This window comes from Sapajus apella, unplaced genomic scaffold (assembly GCF_009761245.1).
Source record: "Sapajus apella isolate SASKATOON/1434 unplaced genomic scaffold, GSC_monkey_1.0 scaffold19, whole genome shotgun sequence".
In the NCBI taxonomy this organism is placed as follows: domain Eukaryota; kingdom Metazoa; phylum Chordata; class Mammalia; order Primates; family Cebidae; genus Sapajus; species Sapajus apella.
The window spans coordinates 7319780-7339630 of NW_022436959.1; the positions used below are offsets into that span (position 1 = coordinate 7319780).

A 19851-nucleotide genomic window follows, 5' to 3' on the forward strand; every position below is an offset into this window, starting at 1 on the left:
AAAACCATCAATTCACTGGCACAGAGAGACAAAAAAGAATTTATATGCCTCTGTCTGGATGGGGAAAAATGTCCTTTGAGAAATGAATTCTCAGAGTCTGTTTCTACCTCAAATTTGGAGGTTCAAATTTGCAGATGGTCCAGGAACCATGATGATAAATGTCCTCCAGAATTCTAAACAGCCAAAAAAGAGGTCCAGGTGTGGTAATCTTTCTGTGGCAAATGCAAAACTGCTCTTGAGGGACATACCTACAACTGAGGCCACACGGATTCTCACAGAAAAACAGGCTTCTCTAAAGATAAACTCACAAACACAAATTATGAAATGCAGGAGGACAAAATCCTCCTTAAGAGTCAGCAGACACAATAAATAGCACTAAAAGATTCCCTAAAACTTCATATCATAGAATGACAGTTGGAAAGGAAATGCAAAATAAACATGTTTAAAATTATTAAAGCCCTAAAAGATGTATTTAAAACACCAAGAAAAGAACAAACCCCATGACAGGCACTGTTGCATGGTAGTTATGAGGAGAGAAACTGAAGCTGAAGTATTGGGTTCAACTCTCATCACTATCACCTACCACCTGGGTGACCTTCGGTGAGTCACTTAATATTCTGTGCCTCAGGTCCCTCATCTGTAAAGTAGGGATACTAATGGTATCTGTATCAATGGGTTGTTGCAAGGATTAAATGTGTTAATGTATGTAAAGTGCTTAGAAGAGTACACATATGCTTTGCACAGAGTAAGTTTTAGCTACTGTTGTAACAACAACAAAAAAAGAAAGGTAGGGCAGGTGTGGTGGCTCACTCCTGTAATCCCAGCACTTTCGGAGGCTGAGACGGGTGGATCACTTGCGGTCAGGACTTCGAAATCAGCCTGGCCAACATGGCGAAACCCCGTCTCTACTAAATATATAAAAATTACCCAATCATGGTGGTGTGCACCTGTAATCTCAGCTACTGGGGAGGCTGAGGCAGGAGAACTGCTTGAACCTGGGAGGCAGAGGTTACAGTGAGCTGAGATTGTGCCCCTGCACGCAAGCCTGAGCAACAGTGAAACTCTGTCTCAAAAAAAGAAAAAGAAAGGTAATATTTTTAACAGAAACGAACTAGAATATCTAGAAAGGAGAACTAGCCATTAAATTAAAAAGTTAGGGAGCTGAAAAATAAGTTGAAGGGAGAATTAGTAAATTAGAAGTCTCATCTGAGGAAATTATGTTAAGTGTAGCAATATGATAAAGAGATGGAAAATGTTAAAAGGAGGTTATGAGGCATAAGAAATGAGATAGTCCAATATGTATTTAATAGAAATTCCAGAAACAATAATAGGGAGAATAGTGAAGTGGTAATATTGAAAGAGAAAATAGCAAAGACTCTTCTAGAATTGTAAGAAAAGAATCTGCAGAATAAAAGCATGCACTGAGTCCAAAGATAAGAAATGAAAATAAATCTATACTAGACATAACAAGAAAACTGCAGACCACAAAACAAAGCGAAGATCCTAAATGCAACCAGAGATAGAGGACAGACTACTTATAAAGAAGCAAAAATTAAGTTGACAGCACAATACTCAACAGTGAGAGGCCAGAAGACAGCATAAAAATATCTTCAAAATATAAAGGAAAAATAATTGACAAGCTAGAATTTTATAACTAGCTAAACTAGAATTCAAAAGTGTGGCAGAAAAAAGACATTTTTAGGCAGAGACTGAGTTTACCCTTCATAGACCCTTCCAGAAAATATTACTACGGGAATATTTTACTTCCGGAAGGAGAAAATCAAAACCAGAAGAAAGACACAGAAAGCAAAAACTAATGATCTTCAAAAAAATAGCAAATGTGGGTAAACCTGAGCAACCACTGAAAACACTAGTAGAAAATACTACTCCTACTGCTAATAGTGATGGATGATGATGATGATGATGATGATGTTGATGTTGATGTTTTCACTCTGTTGCCCCAACTGGAGTGCACTGGTCTATCACAGCTCAGCCTTGAACTCCTGGGATCAAGAGATCCTCCCACCTCAACCTCCCAAATAGCTGGGACTACAGGTACATGCCACCACACCTAGCTAATTTTTGTACAATTTATAGAGATGGACTTTTTTTTTTTTCCAGACAGGGTCTGGGTCTGTCACCCAGGCTGGGGTACAGTGGCACGATCACAGCTCACTGCAACCTCTGCCTCCCAGCCTCAAGCTATCCTCCCAGCTCAGCTTCCCAAGTAGCTAGGACTACAGGCATAAGCCACTGTGCCTGGCCACTTCTTTCTTTTTTAATGTGTGCAGTTAAATCCACAAATGACTCAAGTTCTGCTTTAGCTACACCCCTAAGATTTTATTATGCATTGTAGTCACACTCTTTTAGTGCTAAGTATGTACTCATTTCATTTATGATTTCCTTTTTGACATGTAAATACTTCAGAAGTGTTTTTTTAAAGTTTTTTTTTAAGGAGCTATCTTTTTGTTAACTAATTTCAAATTGTAGTACATTGTGGTCAGAAAATCTTGACTTTTTTTGATATATGCTGAGTCGTGAAAATTGTCTCGTTCAAACCTTTCGTATTCTATTTTTGTCTACCCCACACTGACTGTGAATTTGTTCATTTTTTTCCATCTCTTTCTGTCAATTATGCTGTTAGTTGTTGCACAGAAACTTGTTCACGTTTTCATTTTGCACTTTCTTTATCCCTAAATACTTTTAAATCTTTTTTGTCTAATATCAACATAATTACACTGTGTTCTGGCCTCTGTTGTGGCTATTAAATTCTATGTTATCAATTTTAAAAATTAATATTTACCTGGTAATTATTTTGCCATTTCATTATTTTTAGTCTTTCCAGATCATTAGATTTTAAGCATGCCTATTGTGAACAGCATATGGCTGACTTTTTATGTCTTATGTCTCAGAATCTATTTTTAAATTCATGGATTTAAAAAAATACATATACTTAAACACAGCCATTTGTTGCTTAACTACAGGGGTACTTCTGACAAATGTATCATTCCAGATAAAATTAGCTAGGTGTGGTGGCATGCACCTGTAGTCCCAGTTACTTGGTAGGCTGAGGTGGTAGGATTGCTTGAGCCTGAGAGGCAGAGGTTGCAGTGAGCAATGACAGTGCTACACTACTCCAGCCTGAATGGCAGAACAAGACCCTGTCTCAAAAAAAAAAAAAAAAAAGTCCTGAAGTTAATAAAATAAATGTTCATTTTTACAGTTATAAAACAAACATGAAAACCCAAGAATGTAGAAACTAGGAAATTATAAAAATAAAAACAGAAATGAATGAAATAGAAAACTAAGAAACAATAAAGAAAATCCCAAAACTAAAAGTGGTTAAATGGAAAAAATTTAAAATAAGATGACATGGGGGCCGGGTGTGGTGGCTCAAGCCTGTAATCCCAGCACTGTGGGAGGCTGAGGCGGGTGGATCACGAGGTCAAGAGATCGAGACCATCCTGGTCAACATGGTGAAACCCCGTCTCTACTAAAAATACAAAAAATTAGCTGGGCATGGTGGCGCGTGCCTGTAATCCCAGCGACTCAGGAGGCTGGGGCAGGAGAATTGCCTGAACCCGGGAGGCGGAGGTTGCGGTGAGCCGAGATTGCTCCATTGCACTCCAGCCTGGGTAACAAGAGCGAAACTCTGTCTCAAAAAAAAGATGACATGGAATAGCCAAAACAATCTAGAAAAAAACACAGTTGGAAGAGTTACAGTTTCTTATTTCTTTCTTTCTTTTTTTTTTGAGATGGAGTTTCACTCATGTTACCCAGGCTGGAGTGCAATGGTGCGATCTCGGCTCACCGCAACCTCCGCCTCCTGGGTTCAGGCAATTCTCCTGCCTCAGCCTCCTGAGTAGCTGGGACTACAGACACGCGCCACCATGCCCAGCTAATTTTTTGTATTTTTAGTAGAGACGGGGTTTCACCATGTTGACCAGGATGGTCTGGATCTCTTGACCTCGTGATCCACCCACCTCGGCCTCCCACAGTGCTGGGATTACAGGCTTGAGCCACCGCGCCTGGCCTACAGTTTCTTATTTCAAAGCTTGTTACAAAGTTACAGAAATCAAGATAATGTGTCAATAATAAACTGCTACATTAATAGTCAATTGATTTTTAACAAATGTTTTCAAATATTTGAAAATACTTGAAAATCATATATCTGAAAAGGGACTTTGCATCCAGAATATATATAAAGAACTTCTAAAACTCAAAATAAGGTCCAGGCATGGTGGCTCATGCCTGTAATCCCAGTGCTTTGGGAGGCTGAAGTGGGTGGATCACCTGAGGTTAGGAGTACAGGACCAGCCTGGCCAAAAGTGGTGAAACCCTGTCACTACTGAAAATACAAAAATCAGCTGGGCATGGTGGTGCACGCCTGTAATCCCAGCTACTGGGGAGGCTGAGGCAGGAGAATTGCTTGAGCCCAGGATGCAGAGGTTGCAATAAGCCAAGATCACACCACTGCACTCCAGCCTGGGCAACAGACCAAGATTCTGTCTCAAAAACAAACAACAAAAAACCCCACAAAACCTCAAAATAAGAAAACAATACAATTAAAAGCTGGGCAAAGATTTTGAATAGACATTTATTTAAAGAAGATATACAAATTGCTAATAAGCACATGAAATGATGTTCAACATCATTAGTCATAAGAAAAACACAAATCAAAACCATGATGAGCTATCTACTTCACACTCACAAGGATGGCTATATTAAACATAAAAGTGTTGATGAGGATGTGGAAAAACTGAATCCCTTATATATTGCTAGTGGACCATAAAATGGTATAACCACTTTCAAAAACACCTCAGCAGTTCCTCAAAATGTTAAACACAGTTACCATAGACCAAGCAATTGTGCTCTTAGATACATATCCAAGAGAAATGAAAACATATCCACATGATGACTGCTACACAAAGATTCTAGCAACATTATTGATAATAATTCCCAAATGGAAACAATGCAAATGCTCATTAATTGGTGAATGGATAAACACAATGCCATATACCTATGCAATGGAATACTATCCAACAATATAAAGGAATGAAGTACTGATAGATACTACACTATGGATGAATCTGAAAAACATGCTAAGTGAAAGTAGCCAGACATAAAACACCACATATTGCATAATTCCATTTACATTAAAAGTCCAGAACAGAAAATCTATAGAGAAAGAAATATTAGTTGCCCAGGGCTGGAGGAGGGAGGAATGGGGAGTGACTGCTTAATGACTACAGGGTCTCTTGGGGGTAATGAAAATGTTGTAAACTTAGATTATGGTAAGGACTACATAATTTTGTAAATATAATAAAAACCACTGAATTATATCCTCTAAGTGGGTAAATTTTATGATATGTTAATTTTTCTCAATACAATTGATTTTTTAAAAATTGGATGACATTAAATGCAATGTGGTATCTTATATTGGATCCTAAAACAGAAAAAGGATATTAGTGAAAAAACTGGTGAAATTTGAATAATTGCTTGAGCCCAGGAGTTTGAGATTAACCTGGGCAACAAAGTGAGACCCATCTCTATATAAAATTTAAAAATTAGCCAGGCATGGTGGTGCACACCTGTGGTCCCAGCTATTTGGGAGGCTCAGGTGAAAGAAACAGATGGAAAAACATTCGATGCTCATGGTTAGAAAGAATCAATATTGTGAAAATGGCCATACTGCCTAAAGTAATTTATAGCTTCAACACTATCCCCATCAAGCTACCTATGACCCTCTTCACAGAACTGGAAAAAAACACCTTAAACTTCTTTTGGTTAAAAGAGAGCCCGCATAGCCAAGACAATCCTAAACAAAAAGAACAAAGCTGGAGGCATCACTTCAAACTATACTACAAGGCTACAGTAATCAAAACAGCATGGTACTGATACCAAAACAGATACAGACCAACGGAACGGAACAGAGGCCTTGGAGGCAATGCCACACATCTACAACCATCTGATCTTTGACAAACCTGACAAAAACAAGCAATGGGGAAAGGATTCCCTGTTTAATAAATGGTGTTGGGAAAACTGGCTAGTCATGTGCAGAAAGAAGAAACTGGACCCCTTCCTGACACCTTACACTAAAATTAACTTCAGATGGATTAAAGACTTCAACATAAGACCTAACACCATAAAAACCCTAGAAGAAAACCTAGGCAAAACCATTCAGGACATAGGAATAGGCAAGGACTTCATGACTAAAACATCAAACGCATTGGCAACAAAAGCCAAAATATATAAATGGGGTCTAATTTAAACTCCAGAGCTTCTGTACAGCAAAAGAAACAATCCTTAGAGTGAACCAGCAACCAACATAATGGGAAAAAATTTTTGCAATCTACCCATCTGACAAAGGGCTAATATCCAGAATCTACAAAGAATTAAAACAGATTTACAAGAAAAACAAAAAAACAAACCCATTCAAAAGTGGGCAGAGGACATGAACAGACACTTTTCAAAAGAAGACATACGTGAGGCCAACGAACATATGAAAAAATGCTCATTATCACTGGTCATTAGAGAAATGCAAATCAAAACCACATTGAGGTACCATCTCACACCAGTTAGAATGGCGATCATTAAAAAATCTGGAGACAACAGATGCTGGAGAGGATGTTGAGAAATAGGAACACTTTTACACTGTTAGTGGGAGTGTAAATTAGTTCAATCATTGTGGAAGATAGTGTGGCGATTCCTCAAGGACCTAGAAATAGAAATACCATTTGACCCAGCAATCCCATTACTGGGTATATATCCAAAGGATATATATTATAAAGACACATGCACACGTATGTTCATTGCAGCACTGTTTACAATAGCAAAGACATGGAACCAACCCAAATACCCATCGATGATAGACTGGACCAGAAAAATGTGGCACATATACACCATGGAATACCATGCAGCCATAAAAAATGATGAGTTCATGTCCTTTGTAGGGACATGGATGAATCTGGAAACCATTATTCTCAGCAAACTGACACAAGAACATCACCGCATGTTGTCACTCAAAGGCGGGTGTTGAAAATCAAACACCGCATGTTATCACTTAAAGGCAGGTGTTGAACAATGAGAACACATGGACACAGGGATGGGAGCATTACACACTGGGGTCTGTTGGTGGGGACTAGGGGAGGGACAGTGAGGGGTAAGGAGGTTGGGGAGGGATAACATAGGGAGAAATGCCAGATATAGGTGACAGGGATAGAGGCAGCAAACCATATTGCCATGTATGTACTTCTGCAACAATCCTGCATAATCTGCACATGTACCCCAGAATCTAAAGTACAATAAAAAATATTTTTTAAAAAAATTGCTTGAGCCTGGGAGGCGGAGGTTGCAGTGAGGCATGACTGCACTACTGCACTCCAGCCTGGGTGACAAAGTGAGACTCTGTCCCCCGCCTCCCAAAAGAAAAGAAAAAAATCTTAATATCTGTAGTGCGGTGTTGCACTAATGTTAATCTCTCTCTCTCTCTCTTTTTTTTTTTTTTTTTTAGAGAGAGTTTTGATCTTGTTGCCTGGGCTAGGCGGACTGGCACTATCTTGGCTCACTGCAACCTCCACCTCCTGGGTTCAAGCAATTCTCCTGCCTCAGCCTCCCGAGTAGCTAGGACTACAGGCGTCTGCCATCATGCCCGGCTAATTTTTTTTGTATTTTTAGTAGAAACAGGATTTCAGAACCCTGTTTGCCAGGCTGGTCACAAACTCCTGATCTCTGGTGATCTACCCACCTCAGCCTCCCAAAGTGCTGGGATTACAGGCATGAGCCACCACGCTAAACCATGTTAATCTGTTTTAACAAATGCACACAGTCATATGAAATGTCAGCATTAGTGAAACGGGGTGAAGGTTATATGGGAATTCTGTGTTATCTTTGCAACTTTTCTATATAACTAAAATTATTCCAAAATAAATGTGAAAACAACCATGACAAACCTTTAGTGCATTTAATAGAGAGAAAGAGAGTGAACAATTACAGATGACCAATGGTATATAAACTACCATTTGAGATGTAATCACTGTCCTCCCATTATTGCACAAAGAATTATGGCAGGACAAGGATGATGAGCCAGACTCACAGTGGGTTTACATTTCATGGGGGATCACTGGCCCCAGGCTCTTCCATCTTCTATCAGTGCAGGCATGAGAATTAACTTTCTTTGTGAGAGGCACACAGACTGCTTACATGAGTTATCTGTATTTAAGTGCTTGTTGTTTACTGGAGTTGCTGTGAAAGCCCAGCACCTGGGTGCTGTAGCAAGCCACAAACCCTCCTGCCAAAGGAAGGGAGCTACTGGTTCTGTGGGAAGCTGAACTTTGGGTGCAGTCTCTCTCTTTAGTCCTAGTGGGCGTCTTGTCCAGACTACACAGAGGAAGTTCTCAGGGTCATTTATGCACATTTTTACTTAAAACCCATAATCAGAGAACTGAAAACATAGTTAAACTGCAGTTTCTTAGAAATATATAACTTAACAGAACTACTTAAGAAGAAATACATTTTTTTTGGTTAGATTTATAACTTGAATTGGGAATTTTAAAATCTACCCTCCACATGAAAAAAAGAAAAAGAAAAAAATTCAGCCCAGAAGTTTTGCCAGTTAGACCCAGACTTTGAAGAATAGATCATCATTATCTAAAACAAACTGTTCCAGTGAATATAAAATGAGGGAACACTGCCCACCTCATTTTACAAAGTGTAACAATTCTGATGGCAAATCAGATAAGGATAGTCTGTGAAGGAAAAATTAAAGCCTAATCTCATTTCTAAATATAGATGCAAAAATCCTAAATAAAACAGTAGGCAACTGATTCCAGAAATGCCTATTAAAAATACACCATTACCAAATTGAATTAATCCTTGGAATGCAAGGATGGTTAAAGTTGGAAAATCTCTTAATGAGATTTATCATGTTAATTGGTTTGAGGAAGAAACTTTATGATCATCTCAATAAATGTAGAATTTTTTTGTAATATTAATCATTGCTTCATAATATCATTAGCTAGATGGAGGAAGCAACCTATTTTTATTTTTTTAATTGTATGTTGGGCTCTGGCATACATGTGCACATCCAGCATCCTGCAGGACTGTTGCATAGGTACATACATGCCATGGTGGTTTGCTGTCTCCATCCCCCCGACCCCACCCCCGTCACCTACATCAGGCATTTCTCCTGGTGTTATCCCTCCCCATCCTCCCCCCGTCCCCCCTGCCACCACTGTCCTTCCCCTCCCCTCCCCTCCACCCCACTCTCAACTAGCCCAGTGAGTGTTGTTCTCTTCCCTGGGAAGCAACTTATTTAGTCTGGTAACAGCAGCTACCAAATAACCTATAGCAAAAATTATGTATAATTATGAAATGTTGAAAGCATTCCATTTCAGATTAGGAACACAATAAGGGTATCTTCTATGGCCCTTTCTTTTTTTTTTTTTTTTTTTTTGAGACGGAGTTTCGCTCTTGTTACCCAGGCTGGAGTGCAATGGCGCGATCTCGGCTCACCGCAACCTCCACCTCCTGGGTTCAGGCAATTCTCCTGCCTCAGCCTCCCGAGTAGCTGGGATTAGAGGCATGTGCCACCACGCCCAGCTAATTTTTGTATTTTTTTAGTAGAGACGGGGTTTCACCATGTTGACCAGGATGGTCTCGATCTCTTGACCTCGTGATCCACCCGCCTCGGCCTCCCAAAGTGCTGGGATTACAGGCTTGAGCCACCGCGCCTGGCCCTATGGCCACTTCTATTCAGCATTGTATAAAACTTTTTGCTTGTATAACAAGAACAAGAAATAAAAGTTTTAAAGATTAGAAAGGAAAAAAGAAATACAAATAAACGTATAAACTACTAGAAATAAGAGTTTGTCAAGGTTGTTGAATGCAAAACAAGTATATTAACAAATTCAATAGCAACAAAAATTAGGAAATGTAATTTTCTAAGAGATACATTCTTCAATGGCAGCAATAAAATACAAGGTACCTAGGAATAAGTTTACAATTTTATTGTAAAACTTTATGGAAGAACATAGTAATAGGTGGAAATCATACTGTAAAACAAAAGTTTCACAATAAAATTGTAAACTTATTCCTAGGTACCTTGTATTTTATAATAAAATTATAAAACTTTATTGAAGAACATAGGAGTAGGTAGAAAGATATATATTCATTGATAGAAAGATGCAATTTTGTAGTAACAGCGATTTCTCCCAAAGTCAGTCTATAAATTCAGTATAATTTCAATAAATATTCTATTAAGGTATTTTTCAAAATTGAAAAGGTGATTCTTATATTCATACAGAAAATTAAAGGAACAAAAATAGCAAACATAATTTAAAGAAAAACACTATATAGTTAAACCCCAGTATCTGTGGGGGATTAGTTCTAGGACTCTGGCAGATATCAACAGCTGAAGATGCTCAGAAGTCTCTTATATAAAATGGACTAGTATTTGCATATAACCTACTCACATATTCCTGAACATTTTAAATCATTTATAAATTACTTATAATGCCTAATACAATACCGACACATCACTTCATTTGCATGGATTTAATGTATTACTTGACTCAGAAAAAAATCAAATTTTGCTTTTTGGAACTTTGTGAAATTTTTTTCTCAAATATTTTTGATCCTGTTTTGGTTGACTCCATGTAAGTGGAACCCACAGATATGGAGGGTCAACTGTATTTATTTATAGGTGCAGGGGAGGGGGCAAATCTCAGCAGACTCTGAGCCTGTCTAACAGTGTGATATTGGTCCAGAGAGACAAAATTAGGCAAATGAATAGAACAGAGGACTTAGAGTTAAAATCATTTATATGTGATCATGCTGCTGGTATTAAATTACAGGAAATAATAGCTGATTCCAAGAGAAGTGGCTATTCATAAGGAAAAAGACAAAATTAACCTAAATTACATCCCACACATAACTTCCAGGTGGTTTAAAGACTTAAAGGTGGTCAGGCACTTTGGAAGGCTGAGGTAGGTGGATCATTTGAGGTCAGGAGTTAGAGACCAGTCTGGCCAACATGGCAAAACCCCGTCTCTACTAAAAATACAAAATAAATTAGCTGGGCATGGTAGCACATGCCTATAATCCCAACTACTGGGGAGGCTGAGGCAGGAGTATCTCTTGAACCTGGGAGGCAGAGGTTGCAGTGAACTGAGATTGCGCCACTTCACTCCAGCCTGGGCAACAAAGTGAGACTCCACCTCAAAAAAAAAAAAAAAAAAAATGTTAATACTTAAAGGTGAAAAAAACTATAAAATTATCACTTAATGTTTAGTTATATTTGAATAGGGAATTCTGTTTCTAAACTAAACATAACAAGCACTGATCACCAAAAGGTGAATTCCATTTGATTAAATTAAAATTTAAAACTTCTATATAACAAAAGACATGATATATGAAGTGAAAACACAAACCACCATCTAAGAAAAGCTATTTGCTACTCATATAACCAATGTATCTATAATTGAAAGAGAAAAGATAACCAACCTAAGAGAAAAATGATATAAACTATGAACATGCAATACCCAGAGGAAAACCTCTGAATGGCCGGTAAACTTATGAAATGATGCTCACTAGCCTTTGCCTCCCCCTTTTAGCCGTTTGTATTTCCTTATTTGTGAGTTACCTAGTTATATCCTTTGTATGTTTTCTGTCATTTTTGGTGAATTTTCTGATTTGTGGGGATTCTTCAAGTCTTGAACTTGCTGTTTTGATCTGGCCATTTGAACTGGCTTGGAATGCCAATGCTGCTGTTTCAACCCTGTCATCCCTGAGAATTTTTTTTTTTTTTTTTTTTTTGAGATGGAGTTTTGCTCTGTCTCCCAGAAAGGAATGCAGTAGTGCAATCAAAGCTCACTGCAACCTCAATTTCCTGGACTCAAGTGATCCTCCCACCTCACCCTCCCGAGTACCTGGGACTACAGACATGCACCAAGAAGCCTGGCTAATTTTTTTTAATTACAGAAATAGGGTCTCACCATGTTGCCCAGGCTAGCCTTGAACTCCTGGGCGCAAGTGATGCACCCACCTAGGCTTCCCAAAGTGCCGGGATTACAGGAGTGAGCCACCACACTTGGCCCCTGAGAACATGTTTTTACTTAACTTTTAAAATAATTTACATACTGGGAAATGAGCAGATTGTAAGTGGGCAGTTTGATGAGTTATGACAAAGACCCACCCATGTAACCCATACCACTAGCAAGATATAGACCGTTCTTATCACCCTAGAAAGAGCTGTTGTGAGGCCAGGTGCAGTGTCATGCCTGTAATCCCAGCACTCTGGGAAGCCGAGGCAGGAGGATCACCTGAGGTCAAGAGTTTGAGACCAGCCTTGCCAACATTGTGAAACCCCATCTCTACTAAAAATATAAAAATTAGCTGGGTGTGGTGGCATGTACCTGTAGTGCCAACTACTGGGGAGGCTGAGGCACAAGAATCACTTAAACCCCAGAGGCAGAGGTTGCAGTGAGCCAAGATTCTACCACTGCACTCCAGCCTGGGCAACAGAATGAATGAGACTCTGCCTCAAAAAAAAAAAAAAAAAAGCTGTTGTGACCCTTATCACTCAACACCCATCCTCATTACCTGGGCAACCAATGTTATGATTTCTTGCCCCATAAGTAGTTTTTGCCTATTTTGGAATTTCATATAAATGGAACAAGACAATATGCACTATTTGGTTTATCTGGCTTCTTTTGCTCACCATGTTTCTGGGGTTCATCTATGCTGCCGGGTATTGTATATCAGTAGTTTGCTCCTTGTGATTGCTGAGTGGTATTCCATTGATTACATACACCAAAATTTGTCTGTTCACTTAGCAAAGTGAAGTGACAAACCACAGTTTGCCTATCAACAGATAGACAGAATATATCTTCTAGGAGAAGATGGGTCATTTGGGGCTATTATGGAAAAAGTCCCTATCCTGCAAAATTACCTAGCAGCATTATTGCTAGGTCATAGAGTTTAACTTTAAAAGAAATTACCAGATCAATTTCCAAAGTGCTTATACCATTTAAGACTCCAACTAGCAACGTATGGGAATTCCAGTTGCCAACATTTGTTGTTTTTGTTCTTTCAATGTTCACCAAACTAGTGGATGTACAGTGGTATCTTAGTTTAGTTTTAATTTGCATTTCCTTGGTGACTAATGATATTGAGCCCTTTTTCAAATTTTATTGGCATTTGTATGTAGTCTTTTATAAAACAGATGTTCCAGTCACTGTGCATTTTTTAATAATTCATTTTGATCTTTTTATTATTGAGTTGTAGGAGTCCTTTATATATTCCGAATACAAAGCTTTTCTCAGCCATATGTGCAGGTATTGTGAATACTCTCTCTCATCTATGGATTATATTTTTTGTAAGTGAAAGTTTTTAGTTTTGATGAAGTCCCATTTGTCATTTTTTTTCTTTATAGTTAGTGCTTTTTGTATTCTAAAAAATACTGCCCTATGTTTCCTTCTAGGAGTTTTATCCAGAATTTTCACTTTTACATTCAGTTATATGATTTATCTCAAGCTATTTCACGTGTGTGATGTGAGGTAGGGGTTGAGGTTTATCTTTTCCATAGAGATAAGCTGTTGTTCTAGCACCATTTGTTGAAATGATCTTCTTTTCACCATTAAGTTGCTTTGGCATCTTGATCAAAAATCAACTGACTATATAAGTGGGGCCTGATTTCTGAACTCCTTCTTGTTACATGAACCTTTACACCAATACATACCAACTTCATTACTACAGCTTTATAGAAAATCTTGTGATTCACTAATGTATGTCTCCCAACTTTGCTAATTTTCAAGATTATTCTGGTTATTCTAGGTCCTTTGCATTTCCACATAAATTTTAGGATTAGCTCAACCATTTCTACGAAAATATTGCTGATATTTTTTAGAACAACTTTATTGAGATATAATTCACATACCACACAATTCATACATTTAAAGTGTACAATTCAAGTATACAATTCAAGCAGTAACTTTTGGCATATTACATTACTTATTTTTTTAAATTATGGTAAAAACATACGTAACAAAATATTCACAATGTTGTGCACCATTTGTTGTGCACAGTATCTGGAATATTTTCATTCTGGAACATTTTTGTTACTCAAAACAGAAATTCTGTAAATATTACACAGTAATTCCCCATTCTTCCTCCCTCCAGCACCTGGCAATCTCTCTCTCTCTCCTTTTTTCTTTTTTTTAAAGCCAAGGTCTTGCTTTATCACCCAGGCTGAAGTGCAGAGGCCCAATCAAAGCTCACTGTAGCCTCCAACTCCTGGGCTTATGCAATCCTCCTGCATCAGCCTCCTGAGTAGCTGTGACTACAGGCATCAGCCATCACGTCCAGCTAACTCAAAAAATTTTTGTAGGGAAGAGCTTTTGTTTTGCATTTGCCCTGTGTTTGCCCAGACTGGTCTGGAACTCCCGGCCTTTGCCTTAAGGAAAGGCTTCCTTTTCTATGGCCAAATAATATCCTATTGTTTGTATATACCACATTTTGTTTACCCATTTATCTGCTGATATGCACTTGGGTTGTTTCCACTTTCTGGCTACTGTGAACAATGCTGCAGTGAATACTGGCATACAAGTATCTCCTCAAGTCTCTGCTTTTAATTTCCTCAAGTCTATACCTAGCAGTGAAATTGCTGGATCATAACGTAATTCTATGTTTACCTTTTTGAGGAACTGTTAAACTGCTTCCATAGCAGTTGCACCATTTTACATTCCTACCAGCAACGTACAAGACGATTTCTCCACATCCTCACCAATATTCATTTTCTATGTTTTAAAAATTATTATAGCCATCCTAGTAGGTATAAAATGGTATCTCGTTGTTTTAATTTGTATTTCGCTACTATGTTGAGTATCTTTTCATGTGAGAAAAGAAATGTCTATTCAAGTCCTTTGTCTGTTTTTAAATTGGGCTGTCTTTCTGTTGTTGAGTTATAAGAATTCTTTGTAGATTCTAGATACCAGACCCTTATCAAATATATGATTTGCAAATCTCTCATTTTGTAGGTTATCTTTTCATTTTTTGGTCAATGTCCTTTGATGCACAAAAGTTTTCTAATTTGATAAAGTCCAATTTATTTATTTATTTTCTTTTTTTGTTCATGCTTTTAGTGTCATATCTACCTGCTGGTATTTAGAGTGGGATTGCACTGAACTTTGAGATCAATTTGAGAACTGACATCTTATCAATATCAGATCTTTTAACACATGAATGTAGTATAGCTGTTTTCTTTAGGTCTTCTCTAACTTGTCGCAGAATGTTTTTACAGTTTTTGGTGTAAACATTTTATATATATTTTATTTTCCTGACTACAAATTTTGCTATTGTCTGAATCTCTGTGTTCTCCCCAAATTCATATGTTGAAATCCTAATCCCTAAGGTGATGGTATTAGGAGGTGGGGCCTTTGGGAGGTGATTAGGTCATGAAGGCAGGACTCTTATGAATGGGATTGCTGTGCTTATAAAAGAGGCCCCTGAGAGCTTTGTTTTCTCCTTCCTCCATGTGTGGACTCAGCGTGAAGGTGGCTGTCTGCAACCTGGAAGAGAGACCTCACCAGAACCCAACCATGCTGGCACCAGAATATCAGACTTCCCAGCCACTATAACTGTGAGAAATAAATTCCCATTGTTGATAAGCTACCCAGTCTATGGCATTTTGTTACAGCAGCCCCAACAGACTAAAACAGATTTTTATTCTGTCTTAAATGGCACCGTCTTTCAAATTTCATTTTCTAATTGTTTTTGTTAGTATGTAGAAATGCAACCTTCCTCCTGTCCTCTGGTCCTCCCTCCCTGCCTCCCTCCCTCCCTGTCTGTCTCCCTTCCTTGCCAACATCTTAGTTTTGGACTTCCAGCCTCTAGAACTATGAGAGAATACATTTCTGTTGTAAGCCACCTGGTTTGCAGTGATTTGCTATTCCTTAGGAAATGAATACCTAGCTTTGTTACACAAGCTCTTCATGAATTTCTGGTTATGTTATCTAGTTGTTCTGTTTCATATGGGAATTCACAGAGAGTGAAGAATTGTCCTGCTGCCACTGTCCACTTCCCAGAATCCTTCTTCAGATCAATGATTATAAATTTGTTTGATGGTCCAGCATATGGTTAACTTGGTGTATATTCCATGTGTACTTGAAAAGAATGTGTATTCTCCCTGGATTTAGTGCTCTATAAACGTCGATGAGGCTGAGCTGGTTGATAGCATTACTTAGGTCTTTGGTCACTTGCAGCCAAAAGAGTGTCAAGAAACACAACACTCGTTATACATGAACTTCACTGCCGCCCCCTCAAGGAAGCCTTTGTGCCTCACCTTCACCTAAAAGGACATCTCCCCACTGTGAGTTCCTAATACATTTGTTTATACTTCTTAGAGAACCTGTATTACATTCTGTTTTACAGCATAGTTTTTCAAGAATATATCTTATATCCATTACTACATTGCAAATTCCTGGAGAGCAGGGAGTGTTTCTGATGCATTTCTGGGTCTGCAAGGCACCTAATTGGTGACTTGCATATTGCAGGTATTCATTTGTTTGTGGTGTTTTTTATTTCTTGCTTGGTGTGGGGACACTTCTACTAAAAGAATTGCCTTACAATGCAGGGAATTGATGAGGGACTATATTAGAGAATTCTGTTTGGATATGTGATTAAGTATCTTATTTTCTGAAATTTGAGATATTTTAAGTACTTTTAAAAAATAAAAACTTAGGCCGGGCGTGGTGGCTCAAGCCTGTAATCCCAGCACTTTGGGAGGCCGAGGCGGGTGGATCGAGACCATCCTGGTCAACATGGTGAAACCCCGTCTCTACTAAAAATACAAAAAATTAGCTGGGCATGGTGGTGCGTGCCTGTAATCCCAGCTACTTGGGAGGCTGAGGCAGGAGAATTGCCTGAACCCAGGAGGCGGAGGTTGCGGTGAGCCGAGATTGCGCCATTGCACTCTAGCCTGGGTAACATGAGTGAAACTCCGTCTCAAAAAAAAATAAAAAAATAAATAAAAAATAAATAAATAAATAATAAATAAATAAAAACTTATAAGAAATTGTAAAAAGAAAGAAAAAGAAAAGCCTGGGCATGGTAGCTTGCCCCCTGTAATCCCAGCTCTTTGGGAGGCTGAGGCAGGTGGATCACCTGAGGTCAGGAGTTCGAGACCAGCCTGGCCAACATGGTGAAACCTGGCTCTACCAAAAACACAAAAAATTAGCTGGGCGTGGGGGCAGGTGCCTGTAATCCCAGCTACTCAGGAGGCCGAGGCAGGAGAATTGCTTTAACCTGGGAGGCAGAGGTTTCAGTGAGCCGAGATTGTGCCACTGCACTCCAGCCTGGACACAAGGGTGAGACTCAGCCTCAAAAAACAAAACAAAACAAAACAAAAACAAAAAAAAAAAAAAAAAGAAAAGAATTAGAAACTTGCTCTCGCCGGGCGTGGTGGCTCACGCCTGTAATCCTAGCACTTTGGGAGGCTGAGGTGGGTGGATCACCTGAGGTCAGGAGTTCAAGACCAGCCTGGCCATCATGGTGAAACCCCATCTTAAAAAAATAAATAAATAAAAAACTTGCTCTCCTACCAAACCCTAATATTTAGCAGATGAAACCAAATAACTAAAAGGAACTTAAAAGAAAAAGACATTAAGTATGAGTGATGACATTTATGAATAGTCTAAAGATGTCCCTTCTGATAATGTAATTTCCTTTGTGTCTAGGTACAGTTAGAGTGAGCTGAAAAGGAATTAACTATCTGTCAGAAACAGGTACATATGTCCCCTATGCATTCCATCATCATGACTTAACTAGTACTAGCCATGTGCCAGGCACAGTGCTCTATGCTAGCAATGTGTCATCTCAGATAATCCTCATAACAACACCATCTCAGTCTTACTGACGAGGAAACAAAGGATCAAGGGGTTAAAGGCTTTTTCCAAGGTGACCCAGATTGTAAACCGCAACGGCAGGACCAGAGTCCAATCTGACCATTCCAAGTCCAACATGGTTTCCATGCTCACACTCCAGAAGATGGGAAGGAAGCAGCAGCTGCCTGGAGCTGAGTACCCATGCATGCATGCAACAGGCAGCTGAGCTTAGGAGACTAGGAAGTGGGTCATGATGAAAACACCAAGCTTTTGCCTGTCCAGGAGAGTAAGGCAACATGCCAGGTGACTGACATCCCCTGCCTCATTAAATCCTTGCAAGAATCTTATGAGCAGGGTTGTGCAATCTCATTATTTCAGTTTACAGAGGAGAAAGTGAATCCAGAGACGTTAACTAACATGCTGAAAGCCCCACAGTGAGGGTATGGCAGTGTTGGGATTTGACCCATGGTCTGATTCCAGCCTCTGGTCTGTCTTAACATCAACAGGACATAGCCACACAGTGGTAAGGCTGTGGGCTTAGGGGCTGCCTGTCTGGGCTCACAGTCCTACCTCCCACATGTGTTCTCACCCACCTTGAGCATGACAAGCAACGTTTCCAAGTCTTCTTCTCACATATAAATGGGGCTAATACTAGTGTCCACTTCACAGTTACTCTCAGGGTTAAATGAGAATCTACATAAAGTTTTTCACACAGTGCTTTGCAGTATGTTAAGTATTCATAATTATTACTGTTATTTAGGAAAGAATTAAAAGCTAACATTCCAGTGTCCCGGTGCTGCAGCAGACAAAATAGTTATAACTGAAATTGGACCCCAGTTGGCCCCAGTTTAGGCATATTTCTCAATTTTCTTCTGTTAACCTCACTATAAAATAACTTGTCCATATATTATGGAGAGGAGGAAAACATTGAGAGAAAATTTGGTAACCTGACCAAAGGCAAATATCTTGGATTTATTTGAAAACTTATTAGGCTTCTTTTGGTTACAAGTGATAGAATCCTAATTCCAATGAGCATTAAATAAAGTGGGACTTACTGACTTACATAACCAAAAAAAGCAAGCATGGAGGTGGCCCCAGGCATGATTTGATTCAGGGCTTAACGTCAAATCTCTGTCCACTCTCTCTCTCAATCTCGCTTTAACCCTAGGGGAAAAGGATCCTCTCTCCCAGTCTCTAAATATATAGTCCCAGGGAAGTCCCATGATGGGCCCACTGGATCACATGCCCACACTGTGACCAGAGGCCTGGGGACTGTGACTGGCAGCCCAAACAGAGCTCAGAGTAAGGAAGGTAGTTCATTCAAAGGAATAAGAGTATGTTCCAGAATAAGAGGAGAGGAAGGCAGAAAAATAAATGTCCTCTGGAATATGGAGAGTGGGGTCCTGTGGAGAGTGTCAGGTGCACCCTAATGCTCAGTTAGCCATTCTTCTGGAATCCTCCAACTGGGATACGGCTGTGAAGCACTGCAACTGGCTCTGGGGTTCAGGCAAGGAAGAGGTAGCACCACATTCACATACAGATATGATTAGATGAGGGTCTCCTTCTTGAAGGTGTGGTGACACACAGTGAAAAGCGGGGATACTAGGGGCAGCAGTGAATCTTCTGTGAGAGCGGGGACAAGTGGACCAAATAAGGAAAGGGTTACTCTGCCAGGAAAATTCCAGGCATGATGGAGCCATACTTTCCTTTCAAACAGTAACAATGACTACTATTTCCACCACCATTTTTGTAGCCCTTGCCCTGCGCTACACACTGCACAATTCCCATCTTGATTCTTATAACAATCTTTGGCAATAGCTACTATGACTCCCACTATGAATGAAGGAGTCCGCCAGCTCCATAATCCTGTGATCATCTTTTCAGATTGATCAAGTTGAGGATCTGGGATTTTATAGAAATCTTGTGTGACACACAGAGAGAGGGTCCCAAGTTGCTTGCACACATGCCACAA

At 39.3% G+C, this 19851-nt stretch overlaps 1 protein-coding gene across 2 annotated transcripts in view; it reads right to left on the bottom strand.

Moving 5' to 3' along the window:
* PLEKHA8 (pleckstrin homology domain containing A8) overlaps window positions 1-19851 on the bottom strand; it is a 96681-nt gene that overhangs the window by 14406 nt on the left and 62424 nt on the right. The window contains exon 13 of one of the 2 annotated variants that reach the window (XM_032286895.1): window positions 17555-19502. The exons of the other annotated variant lie outside the window; for it this stretch is intronic. Coding sequence (XP_032142786.1) covers window positions 19426-19502 — 77 coding nt within the window. The 3' untranslated portion in view covers window positions 17555-19425. Of the gene's footprint in view, window positions 1-17554; window positions 19503-19851 lie in introns of those variants that run through there. 2 annotated transcript variants of the gene reach the window in all.